The sequence below is a fragment of the Phaenicophaeus curvirostris genome, chromosome 2, assembly GCF_032191515.1.
Source record: "Phaenicophaeus curvirostris isolate KB17595 chromosome 2, BPBGC_Pcur_1.0, whole genome shotgun sequence".
NCBI lineage: Eukaryota > Metazoa > Chordata > Aves > Cuculiformes > Cuculidae > Phaenicophaeus > Phaenicophaeus curvirostris.
This window is the reverse complement of record NC_091393.1, coordinates 53,955,324-53,980,569: the sequence shown is the minus strand read 5'-3', so window position 1 is coordinate 53,980,569 and position 25,246 is coordinate 53,955,324. Positions and strand designations below refer to the sequence as shown.

General features: G+C 40.8%; 1 protein-coding gene across 1 annotated transcript; it reads left to right on the top strand.

The window, feature by feature from the left end:
* Positions 1 to 506: 506 nt before the first annotated feature.
* OPRM1 (opioid receptor mu 1) lies at positions 507 to 25,246 on the top strand. The gene is made up of 4 exons (XM_069852086.1): positions 507 to 825; positions 15,121 to 15,473; positions 16,405 to 16,925; positions 22,905 to 25,246. Exons 1-4 carry the CDS (start codon positions 512 to 514, stop codon positions 22,941 to 22,943), a joined length of 1,227 nt encoding a protein of 408 aa, XP_069708187.1. The 5' UTR covers positions 507 to 511; the 3' UTR covers positions 22,944 to 25,246.

Genomic DNA, 25,246 nt, shown 5'->3' with positions numbered 1-25,246 from the left:
GTTTGCAGTCACCTTTTCTAGCGCGACGCCGTGCTGCTCGCCGCATTTTACTACAAGGCTCAGCTCTCTCTCTAATCACAGAGGACACCGTTTTGTCAAGATCCCTGCCTCACTCGGTTAATCGCACCCATCTCCTCCCCGCCCCGGCCCCACGTCTGTCTCTCCCGGTACTTTCTCCTTGGCGTTTTACCACCGGTGCCCGCGGAGCTCGGGAACATTTTGGGGCGACTTTCCTCCAGGTGGAAGGGGGGCAGCGTGCGGCGGGGCGGCCACCGGGGGCTCCGCTCCGGCAACCGGTCGGGGGGGGAGGGTTAGCCCCGCCTCCCACCGCCCCTGCCGCCACCGCCCCCTCCTCCTGTCCCGCCCGCCCCGCCCGCCGCGCACATGTGCCCGCACCCCGCGGCAGGACGCGCCGTCGGGTCGGGCGGCGCCGCCTCCCCGTCCCCGTCCCCGCCGCGGCTCCCCTCGGGCACGGAGCGAGCCGGCGGCCGCGCCGTCGCCTCCGCTCGCCATGGCCGTCGCCTACCTGCTGGGCGGCAACGGCACCGCGCCGCTCCTCGCCGGCGCCCCGGACGCCCCCGCGGCCGCCAACGCCTCCGCCGCCTGCCGCCCCTCCGCGCCGCCCTGCCCCTGGGGCGACGCCTCGGCGGGCTGGAACCGCTCCGAGCCTTGCGGCGGGGCCAACGGCAGCGCGGGCGGCGGGCCCTGCGTGCCCGCGGGCGGCGGCCCCTCCGTGGTGACGGCCGTGGCCATCATGGCCCTCTACTCCGTGGTCTGCGTCGTGGGGCTCTTCGGCAACTTCTTGGTCATGTATGTCATCGTCAGGTGAGCGCCCGGCGGGGGACGGGCGGCTCCGGGAGGCTTGGGAGAAAGCGCCGGCGCCGGGGAGCGGGAGGAGAAAGTCCCGGTGGGGACCGGCCGGGGTGCGCGGTCCGTCGGAAAGGGCTGCGGGTCCGGGGGTGGCCTGCAGACCCGCCGTGCTGCGAGCGGCTCTGGCCAGCGGGGCCCGAGTCCCGCACCTGCCCGCCGAGGAGGGGGGATTTAAATGGATTTCGGCCGCCGCCGGGGTCGCGCACCTGCTCCCCGTCGCAAAATGTCAATAGCGCTGCGGCTAAACGCTTCTGTCTGCCGGGGTTTATAGATCCTCTGCCTAAAGCCTTGATGCGTGTGCTTACATACATTTATATATCTACGTGCACGTGTATAAATACGGCGGGATCGCGATCCCGGCTCCCCGGCTGTGCTTCTGCGGTTCGCAGCTTGCTCTCCCGCGAGCCCACCCGGGCTTTTCTAAGCCACTCGCCACTCGTCTTTCACGCTCGAGAAATCCCGTCCCTGTAAATGGTCGGAAAGCGGGTGAGAGCGAGATTAAACGGGCTCCTTTGCCCGCCTGGACTCGCTGGGGCTGCGGGTTCCGTGGGGGAACGCTGCCACCTCCCGGGAGCCGCGGGGCGGAACGGGGCTGGCCGAGCGCCTCTTCCTCTGTGGCTGCTCGTGGGTTCCAGCTCCAGCAGGCGCCGAGCCCTGCGGAGCCCCGGGGGGATGCCCGCGGGAGATGCCCGTGGGAGATGCCCGGAGCGCTCTCTCCCCTGCCGGGGTAGCCCCAGCACGTCCAGTTTCCCCAGGGCTGGGAGGCGTCTCTTTTCCCTTTGACCGCTGTGTTCCCAAGGAGCCGGGGTGGCAGCTGTCGGGAACGGGTGTCGTGGCTGCAGGGAGCTGGCAGGCAGGTGCAGAGGTTGGTGGCCAGGATGACTTGCGGGCCAGCGGCACCGTGGTGGCTTCAAGGTGGGTGCAGCGCTGATAGCGCTAGCTATAAAAAGCCAGGAGTGAGGAGAGAGGTCAAGGTAGGGTGCTGCAGCGTGCCAGAGGATAATTCCTTTGGCATGTGTTGGAGATGTCACTGTGAAGCTTGTATAGCTCGTAGACCTAATGGGAACACAAGTAATATGCATCAGTGGTTTCAACTGTAGTGCTTAAGAAACCTAGTGGGTTTAACTATACCGTAGAGGCTGCATTTTAAGTGCACAGAGCTGGGGAGACGCTCTTCTGCCCTGTGGGTTTGATCGGTTTGAGAATCAAGCTGTGAAGACAGCTTCAGAAAGGCTTCTGAACCGGGATGTGACTGCAGTCGACTGAGCAAGTGTTGAATCCATTCCTCTGGGAGAAAAAGCAGATGCACAGTGTAACAGAGCCAGGATAGTTGTCAGCAGAGAAATATGCCACAGGTTGTCCTTGGAATTACATTTTTATACCGGGCATAACCCATACTAGGTTCATATTTCTTACGTAAATTAATTGAATTACACTTGCATCACAAAGTATAATTGAATGAAGGCCTTGTGTTTAGATTTCTACCTAAAGAGAGCATCTTTCTCTGAGATTACAGCTTAAAAACAAAAGCCAGAAGCTATAGGGGAGAGCAAAAATATTTTTTCATTTTACAGAGGAATACACAAATAAATTAAATGACTTCTTCAAAACCATTGAGGAATTCTGTGGCAAAGGCAGGACTGAACCTAGGTCTCCTGTACAAGAACAATGTCAGAGCTCCTTCCTAATAATATCATGCAGCTGTTTATCAGATTGGGATGAAAAAGAGTTTACATGTTAATGGTTGAATAGGATCTGTGGTTTAAGCAACATAAAAGTGCATTTCTTTTCTGTGGTTCTCTATAGGTCTAGTATATCTAGACAGCAAAATAAACTTTTTGGTTTATTTCCTGTTGCAAGCTATTCTAACATGACAGTATTCCCCATAATATAATATACTTCTGTGAAATGGTGAGCATATGGTGAGCATATGTGATCACATTCATGTATCCTTGGATCCAGCTACAGATAGGGGGCAACTCTTTTTGCAGGGGGTTTGGCAATTTACAAAGCTCCCCTTCTTTACTTACCTTTCACACCATGCCTGCTCAGGAAGAACAAAAGATTCAACTTTGTATTCATTTTGAGAAGAATTGAGAACACTAGAAATAAGATTATAAATTACATTGGTACCTAGTTCATGTTGAAAATACTAAGAGTTGATAAGTAGGTGCTTAGATATTTGAAACTCCGTCCCTGCTCACCTTTCAGAGTCCAGCCCCAGTGAAAGCAACAGTGACTTCATATTCAGTGTGCTGCATGCTAGTATCTCATGCTCAGCTTCTTTGGAAATATTTTTTAGTAATTATTATATTATTCTTATAAACATTATTATTTTTACAACTTTTCCGCATGAAGCAGATTCATGGGTTTGGAGCCAGGACTGTGCAACTGCTTTTCTGATGTGGAGCTGTCACTATCAGCCCACCATGCCACCTTGTTTTCCCAGCTGGGGCAAATGGGTCAGAAAGCAGGCATATCTATAACAAGGAGTTAGAACTATTTTGTGATTATCCATATAAAAATCAGGCTTTTCATGCAAAGCAGGTGAACGGATTTTCAGTTTATATACATGTTACTTTATTATTGATGCATTCTCATCCACCCTTCTCACTCTCCCCAATAGTTCCTGTTCAGCTGAATACTTTGATCCTTGAATTAATATTTACATGTTATACTTGCAGTGTGTGAGGCTGAACCCCATGTTACTAACACTGCGCTATGTCCTTTGATAAGTACAACAAAAATGCCTTCTGAGTGACAGCAGTAATATTCAAGTTTTACTACCAGCTATAAATTTCCTGTAGCCTGAAAAATCTGTAGATATTTTTTATTATCTGTTTCCCTCATGAGTTTTGTATAAGTGTAGATTACTAACATGCATACAGTGTTGTTATGGTTCTGTCAACAGCGAATGCTGCTTCTAGCTACTGCAGACTACAATAAGTGTACAATTAGTACCTTGTGGTGTTGAATTAATTTACCCAATATTATACACAGAAATCTCTTACAAAGAAAGCTTTTCAAGCTTTCTCATCAAGTCAGTGGGATATTACTCACACATTAGAGTGGGAACAAGAAGGCAATATGCTAGAAAGCTGTAATAGATCATAGAAGAAAGTCTTTAGTATCACTGGTCTGGAAGAAGGGAATAGCTCTCAGAGGCCCCAGTCCTCCCCTGCCACTGCCTTGAGAGGACTGTAATTCTACCGACTGCCGCTAAATTCACTCAAGTCAAGAGTGATTCCTTAATGGCTTTGCTATTAGTTTTGTCACATACCATAAACAAAAGGCCCTCGGGTTCTCAGTAATCCTTCACAGGAGAAAGGTGATGTCTTGTTTCATTAGAGTAAATTATTAGCCTGCTCCAAAAAAAAAGGGGGGGAAAAAAAAAAGATTTCTTGATTTCTTTCTACTTTTCTCAAAACAGCCTCTTAAGTGTTTGGGAAAAAAAGAGCTGTAACTGAAACATCAGCTAATCTGGAAAGACTATGCAGTACTGAAAGTTGGTTACTTCAGCTCAGCTCACTCACACTTCACGCGAAATATTTTACTAAGAAGAATGGAATTTAGGGTGAAATTTCAATTGTAGAAATAATTGATATCACCAGAGGAATAAATATTCTCACACATGTGCCCAGGAAGGGAAGAATGAGGGGTTTGGGAAGAGGTCATAACATATGAAGCAGAGAGAGAGTCTGTTTAGGAAAATAAACTGGAAATGATCGTAAGCTTGAAAGTGGCTGAAGCAAAGCAGCTTTTTTCTGAACTGTTTTTCTTTGCGGGGTGACAGATGCAGTGTGAAAGAAGGCCTACAGCATTTCTTGTAGCACCATAGATCAGGGAACTTGGAAGCCAAGAAATGCATAAAATTCATTCTTTTCTTTCCTGTCCACAGCTGCACAAACCTCTGCATTTGAATGAAATTGCATGTGCAAATGTGTCTCACTGTCTGCCAAGAAAAGGTTCCACCCCATTGCTAAAACCTGTTAGCTAAAGCCACAGCAGCCTTAACCAGTTATGTCAATTATGAATCAGCACTGCTCACCAGGACAAGTCAAAGAAGATCTGGGGACAGAACTGAGGGAGTCAGGTTGTGCAGGAACAGCACAGAAGCTATATTAAAAAAGCATCAGCATCCTGCATTACAATAAGGCAGGTGTCTCTGTTTGCACACTGTTCATCATAGAAGCTTACCAAACTCTGCTAGTGTGTATATGTTTGACTAGCAAGTGGCTCCCATCCCTCCCCCAAGATCAAGGGAAGCAAATAAATAAACCAGCATGTATACCCTCATATTCTCTATTTTGTTATAAATTATATTGATACACGCATGGTCAAAATTTTGTCGAAGATACATTAGCTTGCAACTTGGGAATAACTTCCATCGCCCTGAGGGAGTAGAGGTGACTGCAGCCCCACACTCACCTCCACACCCTGTGGCTGGCCCTGGTCCCAGCAAGCTCTCACCCATGGCACAGCGTATCTTCCCCAGGAGGATGGACTCCCCCCTTGCTCTGCTAGCATCTGCCACCAGGCACTTCTGGGCAGAAAACATCCCCTCAATCAATTTCTTTCAAACAAAGCTGTTTTGATCCCACTGTATTTTTCCTGGAGTATCATTTTGGTAATTGCTCCCATAAAAAATAATGTAAAACACATCCTGGAGTTTTTTTATTTCCTTATAAAAATAAGTCAAATGTTACCAACTTTCCATGACTTCAGTAAAATTAGAAAGTATTGTAAGCACATATTGTTTCTATTGTGTAATTATTAGCAAGCTTATGACTAATGAGCTAATTATCTACCGTAGTCCTGAAGTACTGCTTTATTTCATTTTAACTTACAGTATTTTTTCAAATCATCCCTGAGCTGCAGCTTGTATCGGGATTTATTCAGTAGCGTTTTGTGGATATTTCTTCTAACATGCAGGAGTCCCCAAACAGAATCAGAAATAAGGCTGGAATAAAAGGACACAAATACCACTTATAAACGAAGTTGAAACCTGAAAGCAACTAGTATCTGAATTGCTGTGGTTAGGCCAATCTCAAATGAAGTTCTTTTTATAACTATCTGTTCTTTCTTTGGTTTATACCATGAAGTTTGGGTTTTATGGTATTTTAAGTGAGGATGTTGTCATTATCTTTTGAAGCCTCTGCTCCCTTTGGAAGTTGGCTTTTAACGGTGTTCACTAGCAAGGAGTTCCATAGCTTGGCCCACCTGTGTTAAGGAATGTTCTCATTCATCCATTTAATGTTACACACTTCTAAATTTTATTTATATTTCCCTTTGAATTTACATGATGAAAAAAGGTAGGGATGACAGACCATAGTTAATCAAATAACTGTGAAAAACATGAAATAGCATATTTTTTCCAGCTTCTTACTAAGAAGTGTTCAATTATCAGCTATAAGATCTTGTATGTCAGATCAGAAATAAAACTTCAGAACAAAAATGTGTAAAATGGAGCATCTCCTTGTTGTGTTGTATGGAGCAATCCCTGTTGAAATAAGTCTCTTTCTTAAGGGGGAACAGGGAGCAGCAGGTAAGGTATATTTTCCTGTTTTCCCATGACACCCCTTGCACAGTGGTAACCTCCAGCCCTGGGATGTGCTGCTTCTATGGAAAAAACATTCAAGAAGCCAGTGAACCAAATCGTTCTTATAAATGTGATGGTCTCAGTACCTCCCTCAGAGTCCCAGTTTCAGACGCAATCTCATCCCTGTCATGTGGATACTAAATCCATGATTCCTGATACTGTTGATCCAGTCTCCTCAAAACACATGATTGTACTCCTTCTTTCTGTCATGCCTGCCTCCACCACTGCCTGCTTTCCCCCTATCACAGGTAGGTCTTCCTCTGTGTTTATTCTCTTTCTGGTCCTTTTATCTCACTTCTGCCACTCCTTTCCAGATCACACTTGCTGTTTCACTAGGAGATCCCAATCTCTTGTATGTAAGAGGCTATACCTTGTATACTTAGCATTACTTTAATCGGTACAGTTTATGGCATTGCGTTGAGCCTTGTGCCACCTCCCTAATACACTGACCAGGGGGGATTACCACTCCTCAAAGGTGATTTCACATCTGCTAGTGGTAAAACTGTCTTAAGGCCTCCCTGACAGCAGATTACAAATCAGGAGGAGGAAGCCAGCACCTGAAAACCAGAAAAAGTAGCTGTTAACTTGTCTGCTCTAGAAAAATGTCACTGCAGTTATCATAGATGTAGTCAGTGATTTAACTAGCAATTGTGCATCCCTGAAGGCAGAGGGCAGAAAGTCAAGTTGAAAACACCAACAGTTTTCCTTTCTATGCCTTCCTAGCAAAGCAAACATTTCAGCAATAAGCACGTGCTGCTGGATAATGGCAATATATTGGAGTTAGCGTTTTTTGCACCATTGATTTATTACAGAGAGGTATGTTAGACAATAACTGCAAAAGCAGCAACCTTTACTTGAGATCTAGATATGCCTTAGCACCAGGCAAACAGAGACTCAGCTAAAGGTGTTTTAAGAAACAAGCCAGATGAAGTCCTGGAATAACTGGCAGATCATTTTTCCTCCATTTAACTAGGCTGGAAGGGAAGGAAGTGTACCAGCAAATGACTGTTTGGGTATCGGAGCATATGCATTATTGTAATTTGTTTTTTATTTTTAAGTAGCTTTTTATGGTGTCTGGGAAAAGAAAAAGAAATTAGGGTAACAGGAGCTATAAAACATTGCAACATCTTAAGTGTTTGTGTGGCAAGTTGATATGAGTATATCTATTAAAACTTTTTCTTGGCTGGTTCTCCTCCACTCTTTGGAAATAAAAGAATGCACTACATCAGCTTTATTTTGTACAGATTTCTGCCAGGTTATTTTGCATATGTATGTGTGATTAAAAAGGACATGAAAGTAATAAGAGAGAAATAATAGAATACTTACCTGTTTCGATTAGTGTTGAGTTTGTGTGTTCTGTTCAAAGTAATCTTGCTTGTTAATCCTCTCAGCCAGACATCAAGTGAAAGGGCCAGCCTTCCTCCCCAAAATAACTCTTTCCCGAACAAAGAAGCTTGTTTTGTTTCCTCTACAAACTAAGTAGCAGAAAGATGACCTTAATATGATGCCTTTCAGTAGCAAAATATCAGAAGAACCATAAAGAAAGCAACAAGTAAATTTTAGCCCAAAGCCCAACGCAATATTGTAATTAATTGAAAACAGGATGAGTCGAATGCCCTCCCCGCTGTCTTGGTGCCACATCATTCCCAAAAAGACCGGCACCAGAGTCTGAAGAAAGTTAACGCTGCCCGAAAGGGTTTCCTTTTGCTCTCCCTCTCCCAAAGCTGAGGTCTGGGAGAAGTCCCAGTTGGTTCATAATACAGGAGAAAAAGCTCTTGAGTCAGTACGCCTCCTTGCTAAGTGGTGTGATCCACTTACTTTTCTGCCTGGGTGCTGTAAGCAAATGCTGGTGGATCTGCACATGCCTTGAGACAGTCCCTGATGCAAGCAAAGGACAAGCTGGGGAATCAAAGATGCTAGTAAGATGATCTGAAGGAAGTAAACTTTGGTGGAATTTTGGATTAATTTCACTTGTGCTGTGAAGGAGAATAAAGTGGAAAAGGAACTTGGCAGTGGGAAAACAAAGGGTGAGGGAGAAAAGAGGTAGCGGCTGAAACGACTATAGTCCAGCAGTTCTCTGTCCTACCTTCAGGTCCACATTCACACGTACATTCAAAATCCTTCAGAAAGTGGATGTCGCCTTGCTGCTGTATGAGGAATGGAGGGGAAGGCTGCTTCAGCATAATGTATGTGGAAGCCTTGCTGTGTTCCCTACCAAGTTTCTTTAAGACCTATGCCTTGCAATTTTAAATCTAGTACACCGCCTTAGTATATCATGACTTGGCAATTAAAGTGCTCTTGGTATACACATGTTTTTTCATCTGTCTAATTAAGCCACCATCACTGGTCACAACATGTTGTGAGTCAGGATGCAAGGTTTTAACAGGAGGTAGCAACCACTGCCTCTGTCTTTCTTAAAGTCTTGTTCCCTTTCCTAATACAGTTTTTACCCCTTAAGTCAGGATCAGTGCAGGAAGTAAGTGTGCTCCAAATTGCACTATTTCATTGTAAATAAGTGTGAAAATTTTCTGCTATAATGTTGTATGTTCTGGAGGGGATTTTTAAATGCCTTGTTTGTTTTTCCTCCCGGTTTATTATTTTTTCAATCACATCCTTGTATATGATCTCTTCAGAGGAACATAAATCAAAACGATGAGTACGTAGTTAACCATAGCATGGCATCTCCAGTCTGGGTTGCCTGACTGCATAGTAACATGTGAGGGTTGTAGACAAATCTGTGGTGCTTGTACCCACAGGTTGAATTTAATGGGTTAAGGCGTAAACATTCTGAAGTATGCCTGAGCAGAAAAATCAAAGACCAAATCTTCAAGCTGATCTAATCATATGCTTCCAGACAGGTAGGTTAGGCTCATCCAGAATATATAGGACTTCAGAATTTTAATAGGTAACAGTCTGCCACAGTGCATGTTACAACATGAGATACAGGGTAAATCTTTCACTCTATAGACCCAGAACCATCCAAAGAAAGAAAAAGGACAATAAGGTACGATGGCTATCAGCTAAGTCTATCATTTGTGACATTTTAGCTCAAAGGTACTTGTCAGGATATGACCTAGCTGAGAGACATTATCGCAATTTCAAATATATTATTTGGATTGGCAGACATGAAATTCTTGGGGTTTTTTCCAGAGCTTTCTGAATATGACATGCCCTTTGTCAAAATTTTAAGGGCTCAAGGAAAATTGAAAGTACCTGGTATGGCAGGAAAGCATGCAAAAAATTTCCTCTTTCCTACAATCTTTGAGTTGCACATACAAGATGCATTAGAACAGTCATGGAAATAAATGCTCATTTAAATTGGTTCAGCTAGGCATGATTCACCTGTTTTAATCTTCCCACCCAAGGAGACTTCAGCTAATCTAATGTATGCACATAATGATTCGTCATTTGTTTTAACAAGTCATTTATGCAAGAAGAGCATGAATTTCAAACACTAACCTGATCTCACCCAGCATCAACAAGAGTTATGTCAGGTTGTCTGTATGCAACACCCAATTGCTGACTGTTGTTTCTTTCAGCAGCCAAATTTCATGAATAACTACTTTCTGCAGTGAAGTTCCTGTAATTAAGCCAATTTTTCAAATATTTTGTACTGAACTTAAGTACCAATCAGTTTAAGCAGTCTTCATCTACAGATTGGCGTTCTGTGGACAAAAGCTTGCATGCCTCTGTATTGCTCAAAGTAGCTATTACCAATCTATCATTGGCCAGCCCATTTTCTAAGTGCAAAAGACTGTACTGGCTTTTCTCCTCACTGTTGCTATTCAGATAGGAGCAGTTTTCAAATTAATTAACAATAGTGTTTATTAATGTGTTCATTAGGCTAAATGTAGACCCCTCTCTGACTTCTTCACACTAGCTTCATGGTACAAGGATGCTATAAAACTCATCTGGTACAAAAAGGCTGAAGAGTCTGGAGATATATTTCAACAATGCAGCAGGGATGAGACTCAAGTGACAGTATACCAGCTGTGTGTATTAGGCTTAGATAAAGCCTGATGCGACCTAAAATATTCATTATTTTTGAAGAAAAAATATAGCCTTTGCATTATTTGTTCTTCATTTTTGGGTCATTGAAACTTAAAAGAAAAGACTCTTCAAAAAATTTTGAGGTGGTAAGCTGGAGACTAAATTTAAGTGGGCATATTAGAAACCAAGCTACATGAAGTGTCTTGGAGAAAAAGAGACAGGAGCGTGCTCACATCTCTTGTTGCACATCTGTGAGGTCAAAGGAAAGGTGCTCATGGCTCCTGCTCAGGATGCTGTTACGCTTTGTGCAGCGTAGCTGGTGTTCTCTCTAGGGTAGTTTGATGAACTTTTTGTTTGGTTTGCAAACTACAAGTGGCCCATAGACTGCCAGTTGAAGAGGTAATTTCAAGACTTCCTATTTATTCTTGAGTGATAGGAACTTGCTGATTATCTGAGTAGTTTTCTCCTGATTTTCTATAATGCTTTATCTTACTCCAACTAAATCCCAGTTGAGTGGCCCTCTACAGCTTAGACCTTCAAACTTCAAGTATGCTTAAAGCTTTTCTGGTTTGGAAATAAAGGCAAGACTGAGTTTGACTTACAGAATTAAGACAGACGTAAAGTATATTCTTACTGTTGTAAATCCATCTGATCATCTACTACTACCAACAACAAATTGCTTCATGAACATAGATATTTTATAGTATAAAACCTGCACTGAAGAGACAGAAAGGACATACTAGCGGGTGTCAGGATTATAACTGGCCAGTTAGACATTCACAAGTCTATGGGGCTGGATGGGATCCACACAAGGGTATTAAGGGAGCTGGTGGAGGTGTTCACCGAGCCACTTTACATCATCTGCCAGCAGTCCTAGTGGACTGGGGAAGTTCGACTTGACTGGAGGCTGGCAAATGTTACACCCATTTACAAGAAGGGTTAGAGGGAGAATCCAGGGGACTAGAGGCCTGTCAGTTTTACATCAGTATCAGGCACGGTCATAGAGCAGGTCATCTTGAGTGCTATCACACAGCACACACAAGACAACAAGGCCCCTGCAACATGGGTTTATGAAAGGTTTATATGATTCTATGATAATGAACATAATTAATTTGCATATGCATCAAAAGCAGTATCAAGGTAAGTATTCACAAACACAAAAAAAAAGAATTATCATGCTGCTCTATTAGTCTTTAGTTGGAGAACTGTAAAAATAAAACTAATATTGCCCAGAGCCAACTTCTGTCTTCACTTGCAACCTTACTTATTGTTATGAAGAATTTAATGTACTTAGTATTTCAGATGCTGGAATTTCAATGTAACCTAAATTTTAGCATGCAGATTTTCATTGGGTTGCATTTAAGACTCTTCCTTTACACATCCATTTAGTTTTAGATTCCCTAGTGGCCTTGAATGAAAGGGCCAGTATCTGTGAAAAGATATTTTTAAAAATACAATACTTCTGGTATTATAAGTCATACAGATATCCTGTGGCTTTAATTACGTTTGAAACCCAGTCCCTCTGAAGTACAGAAATTTCATCACATACGCATCTACGTCTAGGTGATGGAAATGTTTGTTCAAATAGGTAGACTGACACCTTAACAAAAGATATAGTAACAGCTAAGACTGAGACTTTTTAAGAGCTCCATTTTGAGAGCCTGCTATTTTTCATGCTGTTAAAATTACTTTTAATGAATGACTTCAGTATTTTTATGTTCATACCAAAAAAAACCAATCCTGGGCACACCAATAATCTACTTATTTGGAAAAATACATGTTTAAAAAAATGTGCCTTTTAGAAATATGCCTTTAATAAAAACTTGAAATAGTCAGTACAGAGAAATACCCAAAGCCCATAGAATTCACTGAAAAGAATATTGTGAATTTCAATAGACTTTTGTTGATTAGGCGGTTGCAGAGGTAAATAATTTCTGACACCATAAAAGCTCTGCTTCCTTTCTTTATAAGAGCAGCATGATTAGAAATATAAAGATTACAGAGTACATCAAGCAAAATCCTTCATTAGTAGCCTGTAGTGCCCATTAAACTAAATAAGTCCGAGAACTTTTAAGCTCAAAGGGACCATGAAAGCAAGATAGCAAAACTGAAAATGTGTGGCATTTATGTGAGACAAGGCCCATGCCAGTCCCAGTGAAAAAGCTTTATTCCATTTATTCAGAGCTTTTCTCTGCCCATCCTTTGGCATGCTAACCTGAGAATCACTTACATACTGGTTGATGCATTTTTTATTTTTTTTTGCTATATCAAGCATTCCTTTTAACGCTCCAGGATGGCTTTAATTACTGATTGAAAAATCATTATCATTGTCATCTGATCTGGACACAGTTGTGGCAGAATCATGCATGGTGGCAGCAGCACTGAGCAGCATAATGAAGCGTGCTTTCTTGTCCACCCATAAATACTGGCCAGTCACCTCAGGGCTATGCATGGATCAGCACCCTCACGGCGAGAACAGGATCATCATTGCTTTTCCTCAACCACTGCCCCTCCACTCCAGTTTCTGCTTGAGCAGCTCAGACTGGAGCAAACTGGATAAGTCTGCTTATAACATAATCAAACCTCCAGCTTAGCTCTATGGAGACAACGTTAGCTAGTCCTGGATCTGTTCTCAGGTCTACGGAAAAAAAGCACTGTTCATAAACAAGAGGGGGCATGGCAAAAAGAGTTCTTAGAACAACATTTTCATTGTGTGTAATAGTAAAGTAACTATAAAAATGTTGCCATTTTCATTCTACTCTGCAAGATTCTTCAGCAAATTGCCCAGAAAATATGTTCCCTAAAAACTGCTTTTTGGAGCTGTAACTTATTGTGCATCTCTCCCACACTGCAATCCTGTACATTTTTTCTAAACAATTCCCAGCAGCAGAGAGAGGTATGGATCCTTGTAGCATCTACCTCTTCCTAAACTAGCATTACAATCTGTTGCATACATTGAGCAGTCCTGTAAGAAAAGTTTTTTAGGGTATTTTCAGAATATAGATTTTATTTAAAACTTGGAAATACTGTACTTGGATCATACTTCTTTAAGACAGAAGTGAAGAAAGAGTTTGGATCTACTTGAAAATCTTTTTTCTAATAGGACACCCTAAATTGAAATTAGGGTTGTTAGTAGCTCCCCGTGCACAGTGCTAGAACATGAGAGAAGAAATGCAGACTTCTTCAGATGCATTCAGCGGGAAGTCTGCATTTCTCCAGACCTTTCCAGAAGTGTGTTCCCTACACAGCCTTTCACCATTTTTTTGCATGTTCTGGGGAGATCAAAGTCAGAGAGGAAAAAACATTAAATACTGTCTTTTACACTTTGTCTTCCATGGCATGTTGCCTGAAAGCTATTTTAAAATGAGCTATTCCTCTTGCAAATTACTCCATAAATTGTAAGATGTTTGATCAAACACTGTGCTTGTTATTTGCAGAAACTGAAGGGAGTTTTGTCAAAAGAGCAAGCTGTCTGACCCTTGAAAGCCAAGCAGACACAGTGCCTTGGCAGCAAGCAGGATAACAGGGCAACGTAGCCAGGAACATCGCTTAGAGCAGAACAGTCATTGTAACCCTGCAGAAATACAGCATCCTCGTAAGCAGGAGATCTCAAGTGCTACTCAGCTGACACAAGGACTTGAAGCTGCGAAGGGCTCTTCACAGAAGATGGTGAAACTAAAGAGGAATTTGGGCTCTACCTTCAGTCATACAAACAATTTAAAACATAAAAAGCTGACCCTGCTCAGTTGCGATTGATGTGTGACACGTTCAAAATTCAGAAAATACTTTTTGGGTAGTTAGTGATACAGACTTAGCAGGAAGGGTGTGCAAAGACCCTCCTGCACAAATAGGCGGCGTGGAGCAGAGTATGCATTCCTACCTCAAGTAACGGGGCTTGCAGCATCCACCCAGGGTGCTGGTTCCATTGATACATTCAAAGCATATGGTTAATAGCATCTGTCTTTTCATTTAGTTGGAAGAACCATCTGTCCAACTGGTATAGGACACTGAGATCAGTAAAGCTATGTAATAATCATAATTACAAATGATTTTTTAATTTTATATTTATAAACAAATGAGAAAGTGTTAAAAGCCTGAATTTTTAGACACAGTGGGTTTGATAATTACACTCAGCTGTTATGTACTTACCCCTTAGTTACCTAAGGAATTACTACTCCACAACTTATGAGTTCTCCATTTCTGTAGACTACAGTTCTGATATTTAACATGACACCAGGTGATATAGAAAATCACAGAATCACAGAATCACAGAATAACCAGGTTGGAAGAGACCCACCGGATCACCGAGTCCAACCGTTCCTACCAAACACTAAAATCTGTCCATTCAGTACAGTGTCTGATATGTACAAATACAATTTTTTCAAAATATTTCTCAGTTCTTTAGCATCCACAATGTTATTTCTTTTATGTGTATCCTTTCTCTCTGCACAAGTTAAATTAATCTTTTCTTTTCTTTCTTACACCCTTTAGCCAATGTCTCACTGAACTGCAAACATTATTGTAGATAAACCGTAGCACCATCATCTTTGACAGTTTCTAGCACAGTATTTCACGGCGTTTCTTAGATGGTGCTCTGGACTCAGTTTTGTTTAACGTTGTCAGTTGTTGTCATTCACACGCTTTGCTCATTTTTTTTCCAGGTACACGAAAATGAAGACTGCCACCAATATCTACATTTTCAATCTTGCATTGGCAGATGCCCTAGCAACAAGTACTCTGCCATTCCAGAGTGTCAATTACTTGATGGGAACATGGCCATTTGGTACAATCCTTTGTAAGATCGTTATATCCATAGACTACTACAATATGTTCACTAGTATCTTTACACTCTGCACCATGAGTGTGGATCGCTATGTAGCTGTTTGCCACCCAGTTAAGGCCCTTGATTTCCGAACGCCGAGAAATGCCAAAATTGTCAATGTCTGCAACTGGATTCTTTCTTCTGCCATTGGCCTGCCAGTTATGTTCATGGCAACTACTAAATATAGGCATGGTAAGTCTGGTTTTCATTCTTAAATTGAGTATTTCAATGTTTAAACTCCTTTCTGCATTGTTTCACTTTATTATAGGGGAATTGTATTAACTTCTGACCTTCAAACTGTGTAAAGTAGATATCAGTGCAAGTGAACCTCTTGAACAATTTTGCATCTGGCTGTAGTTGACCAGACACAGCACTGAACATGCTTTAGCTGTCTTTCACAGCAGGCTTCTTCTGTGGGTCCATGCAAGTCCCACTGTCCCACACAGTTACTGTAGTGTCTGGAAAAGTATCTTTGCCTGCCTAACTTCTGCTGTGGGGCAGTTACGCCCTCACCAACAGCACAGAAGCCTGTGCTTTATCCAGGATATTCTCACTGAGGTTGGCAGTTATAGATATTATGCCCCTAGTCTGGCTGGACGTAATACAGAACGGAGAGTACATTGTGAATTGCTGCTGCTCAAAGACCTTCCTTAAAGCGACAGCATCTCGACATAAATACAAACCCTCCAATACGCAGTTACCAAGTGTCATGACATCATCTTCACCATTGCCCTGAAATGCCTAAAATCTTAGTAGTGAAAGTGGCTAAACCGTCTTTGTTTTTACCTCATTTTATACAGAAAGTGAAAATGAGACAAAATTTAAGCATTTATGACAATTCAACTTTTTTTCTTATTCAATTTACAAGCAATACAAAGCAATAAAACACAAAAGAGAGTGTGTTACTTATTTTTATTTTCTGACTCACACTTCATTCACGTTTGGCAGCACTGTTCCATCAATGTTTGTGCCGATGACCGGTCACACGGATTGCTTCATTTTAGCTCTTTACTTAGTAAATCTTCACACATTTGCCTATGATATTTAACAAAATAAGATTTTAAAAAGAGTAAACAAGAAACTGACCTGCTTATTCTTCTCTGCTGCATTCTTGTTTCTCCAGGCTCTATTGACTGCACGCTTACTTTCTCCCACCCTGCGTGGTACTGGGAGAACCTCCTGAAAATCTGTGTGTTCATCTTTGCCTTCATCATGCCAGTCCTGATCATTACCGTGTGCTATGGGCTGATGATTTTACGCCTAAAGAGCGTTCGCATGTTATCTGGCTCCAAAGAGAAGGACAGGAACCTGCGAAGAATCACGAGGATGGTTCTTGTAGTGGTAGCAGTGTTTATTGTCTGCTGGACTCCCATCCACATTTATGTCATCATTAAAGCACTGGTTAACATCCCAGAAACTACTTTCCAGACTGTCTCCTGGCACTTCTGCATTGCTCTAGGGTATACAAATAGCTGCCTTAATCCAGTCCTTTATGCATTTCTAGATGAGAATTTCAAAAGGTGTTTCAGAGAGTTCTGCATCCCTACTTCCTCAGCCATTGAGCAGCAAAATTCCACCCGAGTCCGACAAAACACTCGTGACCATGCTTCCACTGCCAACACTGTGGACAGGACTAACCATCAGGTATGACTAGCAGTGGAGATGTCATCTCTGGATCCAGGCCTCCCACTTGGAGATGACATGTATTCTGAAGTTACAGTTTATACTGATTTGTAGCTATTTGAAGACCTAAGCCTGGTTATGCATACACAGAGAGCCCAGTCCTGTATGGTGCTAGTTGTTCTGTCCTCTAGTTGATGCCAAGAAGCCGAGGTCTTTCAAAGGTACCTTGCATGATTGGGTCCAGTGTGCATGTATATGCATAAAACCAAAAATAATGTTCCATTTGCAGGATACTTACAGCAGGTGACTGCTATAGAACTGGCTGGAGAATAATAAGAAATTTCTCTATACTCCTTGTCTGCTGAGGGAGATGAGAGTGGGACAGAATATATATCTCTCTTCTACCCCCACTGCAACAGTGAACACAAAAGCAAAGAACCTGTGCTTGTACATCTTCGATCGATGTACAAAGAAGGCCTACCTGGGCTTGTTTGTCCTGGAAGGCATGCAAGAAGTAGACAAAGGCTCGTCTATATGCAGTTCTAATTTCAGATAATTGTCTGTGTTGGCTAGGGACAGGTTTTGAGAGAGAGATGTGTAAATATATATATGTACACACATACACGTTAGGGAGTATTGTGCCACTTTGCCATTCAATGTATACTGAGAATATACCTTTTCCATGTAGGAAAAGCCTTTCAGAAGTAGGGATTTTATGGCACACCAGATAGAAAGTGAAATAGATTTTTGTATTATTCGGGCTACTTTTACTTTGCTTTTTCAAAGAGGCTCTTTTTGTTATAAAACTCATATTCCTGTGATCAGTCCTGAGATTTTCCAGTCTCCATCCCTCAGTGAACATCAAGCAAAACATAAGGGCAAATTTTAACATTCATTAAAGTAACTCATGTGCTTCGCAAGTACTAGAAAAAGTTTTGAGTCTTTTCTGTAATTCATTAAAAAGAAGAACAAAAGGCAAAAGCCTAGTTCATTCCTTGCTGTACTGCCTTTCAGCAGTATGCCTAGGTTGCTCGTGCACCAGTTTCTCACTGCTGCAACTTTAGCCACAAGTTAGCTGTCTCCTCGGGGTGGAGAAGTCAATGGCTTCTTGTGAAAGCAGTTGCCATACCTGCCACTCAGCTGTTGCGAGGAAGCCCAGACCGGAACTTTACGATCTCCAAACAGACAAAGTAGTAATTGTATCAGAAAAGAAGAGGGAGAAGGATGAATGGTGAAAGGGTAGTTTGATTAAGCATCTGCAGTTGGTGGTGTAGTTCACCAGCATGTGATGCATATGTGCCAAACTGTGAAATCAGGTAGTACCTGTTAAGTCTTACACACACTTTGGTGGTGGAACAGAACTGCCACACTTGGCATAGGCATATACATATATATACATACTCGTGTAAATATGTATAATATTTACTTACTTTAGCAAAAAATTATTATCTGTCAATAGTGCATTTGTAACCCACAGTGGAGTGAATTCTGTGCATGTGTCCGACAACAGGATTGTGTCTATACCTAGTACAGTTCCAACTTTTTATAGTGCAGTGTGCATGCATGCATTTTCTACATTTAGGTTTGCTTCATATTATTTTTAGGAGAGCTGTAATCTTCTAAACTTCTACCCTTAGCAAAGATTGTTGTGATACTGCCCAGAGGCTGAGAAACACAAGGTCTTGTCCCTGGGCACTGAGCAAACAGAGACTAGAAAATTATTCTTTGCACAAAGATATTTCACCCTTCATTAACAAGGGTGAAAGCCAGCTGAGACAGGGATAGATCAAACAAGTGAAGTGAGTTTTACAGTGACAAGAAGGAGGAAGCTAGTCTCGTAGTTGAGTTCTTTGTTGTGGGGTGTTCTTCATTCAGGGAATAGTGATGAAATTAATTCAGAAGAAATAAAGCACATGTAAAGAGAAGTGAAGATGAAGAAGCTGGAAGGAAAGGGACGTGGAAGGAAGAGTGCAGACGAGAAAGGGGAACCTCAGGAATGAGATCAGAGTAAGGCAATAAGGAGGGAATTTGAAGCAAGTAGCCAATATGCACAGAACAAAAAAAGTATATTCAGAACTGTAAGAAATTGTTTGGCTATCCAGCTTTGACTACTTTGGTAACTCTTCCTAGCAAGCAGCCATCGGTTATTCCCCAGGACTGGGGAGAAGACAACACTTGGAAGCTCATGTCCTCAGAGAGGTGGAAGGTCTCTTTGCGTGGAAGAATTTGGTGTTTGGAGGAATTTGAAGAGGCCATAAATAGGCCATATTTCCATTTCCTCACCACCATCCCCCTGCAGCCCTTGCTTCAGCAGCTCTTGCTGCTGAGTGTTTTATTTCTGCTAGATGCACTTGCTCTGTGCTGACCTGAGCCTTCTCAATGCTGAACTCCACCTATTGGGTACAGTCTTTCTCACTCTCTACAAAGGCTGTAGAATACATTCACATCAAGCCATGTTCAGACTTCATTATTAGATGTCTTTTTTTTTTTTCCTCCAGCAAACATTTCTGTAAAAGACAATATTTTTGTTGTCTGCTACTATAAGAATGACAGACAAGGTTGGAGGACTAATCTAAAGTAAAAAGGTTCTCTAGGATAGTATTTACCAGAGTAACATCAAACATTTTTTGTTATCATTATTTTTTGAACAGGGAAAGCCCTAGGGTGAATGTGGATTTTAGTCTCAGAAAGGAAAAATAAAATAAATTTTAAAAATAAAGAAAAAATCCCAAACAAATTTTTGCAAATTTTTGAGTTTTGTAAATTCTGTAGACAGGGCATTCTTTTCACAGGTAAGTGCTCTCCGTACAGAACAAGTCTAGCTAGTATATCTGTAGTGATCCAAGTATACTGACAAGCTCTTTCTTGTATAGATGATACCTTTGGTATGAATTTTATCTGTAAGGCTCTATAGCATTCAACACAGTTTAAGTCATTTTCGAAGAAACGGGTGTTCTACAAGTTGCTTTCATGCCAAGTGAGAATTCTTTACTCCTGCTAAAGTTAATGAGAACTGCATGCACTCAATCACTCAACAGCTTAGGATTTCACATTCTCAAAGCATTCACTGGTGGAAGGAACCATTATGGTTTCTATCAGTGCAAAAGCAGTAGCAGGAAACATCACGAATATTCATGTTATTCTAAGATACTGGCCTTTGGCCTACTTCATGGCTCTTTGGAATCACCAAAAGTTCTTCTAGATTAAGAGTTTGATTACTGTTTTATCAGCAGTTATGAAAAGTGGGAAGAGTAGAACAAGTTCAGATCTCTTCCAGAAATGCAGCTTCTTTCAAATGCATAAAGTAGCATCTCATCCGTAACACTGGCGGTGTGATCATTTATTGAAATAGTAGATGCTCAGCTCAGCAACACAGTTCTGAGGGAGAAAAGGCAGTGGCTGATCAGTCATACAAAAACTGAAACCATTTTAAGACTGTTCCATGTCTGTGGGTGAAGTATCCTACATTACACTCAAATTTAACTCCTGTGCAGGTTACATTTGTTCCAAAGTGAGCTTAAAGGCTTGGCTCAGTTTAATTTTCAGGGAGGCATATGCAATCTTATAAGTACATTTGCATAAAGAGTTAAAACAAGAGTAGGAGTGATGGAATCCTGAAAAAATGGCTTGCAAAGCAGAGCTAACCCAATATCGGTAGGGAATTGTAATAAACGAATAAATACTAGCTTTTAGAAATGGCTGGATATTTTTTCTGTAATTGACATTAATGTGTTTCATAACAAAGACCTTGACAAATGTTTTTAAGTAGCTTTACTTGAGGTGCACAGAGATGCTAAAGTAATTTATCTCCTAGATTACTGAATATATTTTCCAATTTAAAATCTAGTCATCATTCTTTTTTTCCTCAAAAGTATATCTTCCAAATACCTTTTAATTTTTTTTAGTACCTTTCTGTTAATAAAAAAATCCTAAATACATGCATAGCAGCCTCACCTGAATGTATCTAAGCAACTAAGCAAATCATGTATAGGCCCATTTTCAGGACTTCTTAGTCATCCTATGTAACAATTTTTTCGTATTTTTAGCTTTTAGTGCTTTTACCTTAATCACTGGAGTGTCTAAATGTCGTAATGGAAGCTGCAAGTCCCTTTTATATGCTGAAAATGAGTGCTTAGATATATATTCAGTAACCAGAAACTCTAGTATTTGTGTTTAGACCTGAAAGCTTTAGGTTTATTGCTTACTGCTTGGATCAACGGCCACGTGTAGAAATAAAAAGGTTATTGAAATGAAAAAATATATATAGTTAAGTTGAAACAAGGAAAAATTGAAAACTAATTTCAGTTTATTTAAATAAATGAAGAAAGTACTTTCTTTCATTTTCACAGTATTATGTGACAGGCAACCAAATACAGAGAATGCTGGTCAGTCCTGTGCAGAAATGTGACCAAAGCTGGGCAGATTCACATGTACCTGTATTGACAGAGAATGTCCTTTTTGTATAATTTTAGAAAATTAACGTATATCTACTGCAAATAATACTGTATTTCAGTAATAAAGTATTGATTTCTTATAAAGCCTATTTCTAGAAAAATAATGATACCTATGGAGATTGTCTAAATTCAATAGACGCTTAAAAATGGGCTTTGTTTTGTAGCTGATTTGCACTGACATGGGCCCTTTTTGAATCTTCTTGGTAACAGAGAAAACCGAATGTGTTTATTTTATGAAAAGAAACAAGAATAACTGTGCTATGAGGACCAGAACTAATTAGATAGCTTCTCAGGTTGCCTGTGTTTGTGGCATTTCTTAAACTGTGAATCAGAATAAATGGGAAACAAAAGATTTCATTTTTTTCCTTAGTAAACTGGGAGAAAATCATTGCTGAAAAAAAATAAAAGCTTCTGTTTTATCTAATGCATAAAACCAAGTGAATATGGACATCAAAATTCATTTCTGGATCTACACTTCTGTGAAAGACATGGACATTCACATCTTGGTCAGTTTCTGGCCTAAAGGAGCTGAGGAGAAATATTTGGAATACAGAATAAAGAAAATCCCCAAATATGGTGTGTTAAATTGCAGAAGCATTTGAATTATGCTGTGGTCTTGTAGCAATTTATCTCCAAATCGGAGGTCCTAACGGCCTTCTCTCCTCTGCTGAAGAGGCTTGCAAAGCAATCCAGTTAGAAATTGCACTTGCCTTCTCCCTGCCCCCAAGCCCTAACCCATATGCTGTTATTTTTTAACAGGAGCACATTCTTTGTCTTTTCTCAGTCAGGCTTTATCTGTGTCTCTACTTTCCATAGCATAAACCCTTTATTTGCAGTGTCTCCCACCCTGTATTCCACAGGCTCTAAGTGGTGCAGGGCAGCATCAACTGGGCAGTGAAAATGGTAGCAGACTTTCAGGACGTGCTGTGCAGTAAGCAGATTTTCTTGATGAAAACGTCTGTATTGCTATTGAGCCTGTATGCAAATGGAATTTAACATGGATACCGTGGACACTCTGGGCTGAGAGGCTTTTGAGTTTGCTTGCGGATGTAAGTCCATCTCATTCAGAATTTAAACTAGACTTGAACTGCAAATCCAAAAGTTAGTCTGTGTACTGATATCAGCATAGAAAGTATCATCTAAAAGAGTAACTCCCCAGCAATTGCTTCAAAAAGAAGACAGGGAAGGAGGGAAACCCTCATGTACTTGTGACATTATTGGAGTGTTGATCTCTAGAAAGAGGATAACTGGCTTGGTATGAGATATATTCTAATTCCAATTTCAGATCTAGTAACGTTTCTTTGCCTTTAAAGGTCAGACATGGAACTGTTCTGTAGTCATTGTCATAAAACAACAAAGGGAATAGAAAAAGCCCAAGTCTTGCCGCTCAACTTTATATGACAAGACAGTAGCTGTAAATAAGAAGTGAATTCTTCTTAAAAAAACCCAAAACAAACAAAAAAACATATGCAAACACACACACAGACTTGTGGGTGGGAAGAAATCAAGTAATTGTTCATTGTATTTGCAATTTCTTTCTTTTCAGCTGGAACTTCAAGAAGCTGAAACTACTCCACTGCCGTGACAGGGTCTCCTGCCGCATAGCTCTCAAAGCAATTGCACACCAGTGCCACAGTGTGTCTGGGCAGTATGCTATGGTAATTTGTAAGATACACTTTGCCTCAATAAAACCACAGAGGAAAGTGCCTGCTTTTCCTGTCTGTCAAAAATTGCTTCTGCAGCACTTCTACACTGGGCATAACAGAAGCATGAAACTTAACAGCAAGCAGAGCCAAGAGATACAGGGGCTTGCCAGGCTCTGGTGTTCAAAGAGTCATGTTTACCAGGAATACATAAAATGGTCTAAACAAAACTACTGTACCTGTAGCAATCTGACATGCTGTGACAGGTTACAGTGGTGTTAGAATGGTTGGAAACAGAAATTCAAAGGCTAGACAAGTCTAGTTTGAAAAATTAAGGTGAGCTTTTAATGATGGGAAATAATGGAAAATGAAGTTGTATTACTATTGGGTACTTGATTTACTCTTAAAATTTATCCAGAAGTGTTTTCTGTGCAGTTTGTGTGCTGAAGTCTCACAAATTCATGTAGAACAATACATTCGCAGTTTAAGAGGTCTTCTCTTGCAAGGATTTCATGTTCTACTGTTTCAAAGGGAAAATGTTTATTTCAGCACTCACTTAACAAGAAAAGAAACCTCCAAGCTTTGCCTTCCACATTTGTTTTTCGCATGAAAATAACCCCAAATTTAGAATCAAAACAAGGATCTATTACTTCTTCTAAGAGGTGCGTAAATGAAAGCATTCCATGTTGTTATTGATTACCAAATGATCCCCGAAACAGCATTGACTCTATTAACATAAATTCCTGTGTGAATAGAAATCCAGCAATAAGCCTGTAAAAGCTGGCACGGGCTGATGATGACTTCTCTTTCAAGTAGTTTCTTGAATTTCGACTGCCCTGTCAGCAACATTTGGAATTTGTGAGTCATTGACAGTCTCTATTTGAAGTGCTTGGAGCAGTCACAGCATTAGACCTTTTTTAAAAAATAAAAAAGTTACATTTTGCTAGAAATCTATTTTTTTTAACCAGACCCATAATATGTTTGCTTTCTAACATTATACAGTCTGCATCTCCATTTTGTACTAGCTACTAAAACATATTAAGAAACACTGTACTGATGTAAATGCCACCTTAGCTGTTTTCTAGTATGAAAAATAGAAATATCCATGTAGATAATTTGTGGTATAATGGTATTTTCTAGCCATTGTTTGTTACTTGCTTTGTAAATAAGTCGTCAGTAGCTGACCAAGGGAAAATGTACTTTAATGAATGTAAGTGTATTCTAAAATACAACTCTATGCTATAGGTTTTTGTTTGTTTATTATTATTTTTATTTCTGCAGCCAAGATGTATTCCTTATTTTCATTGTTAAAACCTATGTAACAATATGCTCTTAATGTGGAATTGTTTCTGCCATGGACTTCATAATAAAGATTGAAGGACAAATCATTGCCACTGGTAAATTAAAGGACTTTATCATTAGTGTGTTGCAGATAAATATGTAACCCTTTTTATCAGCAGAATATGAAACTAGATAGAGCAGAAGTGCCTTCATTTTTCCCCTTTTGTGTTGAAAATTCTACTGTGCCATAATAGAGATTTAAAATTTAATTTTATATCCATTTAGCAGGATCTCCTTATAGTAATTATTAAAGTTTAAACTAGAGTTATCATTTTCCTATGAGGTTTTACATATAAATCTTAAATAGCATAAGATAAGCACTCAGAAGAATGTGACATATTGTTTTGCACTGCACAGCAGTATTATTTAGATAACACAAAGAACAGAGAATACACCTGAAATGCAAACAGATTAGCATCATACATCACTACCACCTGATGGGTTCTGAGTCATCTGCCAAGATCACATACAACCTCACAAAACTGAAATACGTTAAATGACCATTTGAAAAGTCTTAACAGATAAATTAGAAATACATTTAATTAAATCAAACATCATAGTTTCATAACTAGTCCAAAATTCCTCAGCTTTCACAGAACTTACATAATGAATTGAAACAATTTTTTCTTCTGTACTTAGAATGGAATGAAGCTCACAAGTAAAATACTACAATTTGCTACCAGACAGCCTAGTATTTTTAAAGCTATTTTAGGTTTCCACAGTCCACTAATTAATTGAGAAACCTGACTGTAAATATTTTTAGCAGTACTAATGTTGTTGTAGTCTTGATGGTCTAAGGATATGAGGAATCAAATTTTATTAGCAGAGCATTAGCAAAAGTAAGTAAAATGTCATGGGTTTTTGATTGGTTTTTTTTTCTAGAAAGCATATATGTTCATTAGCA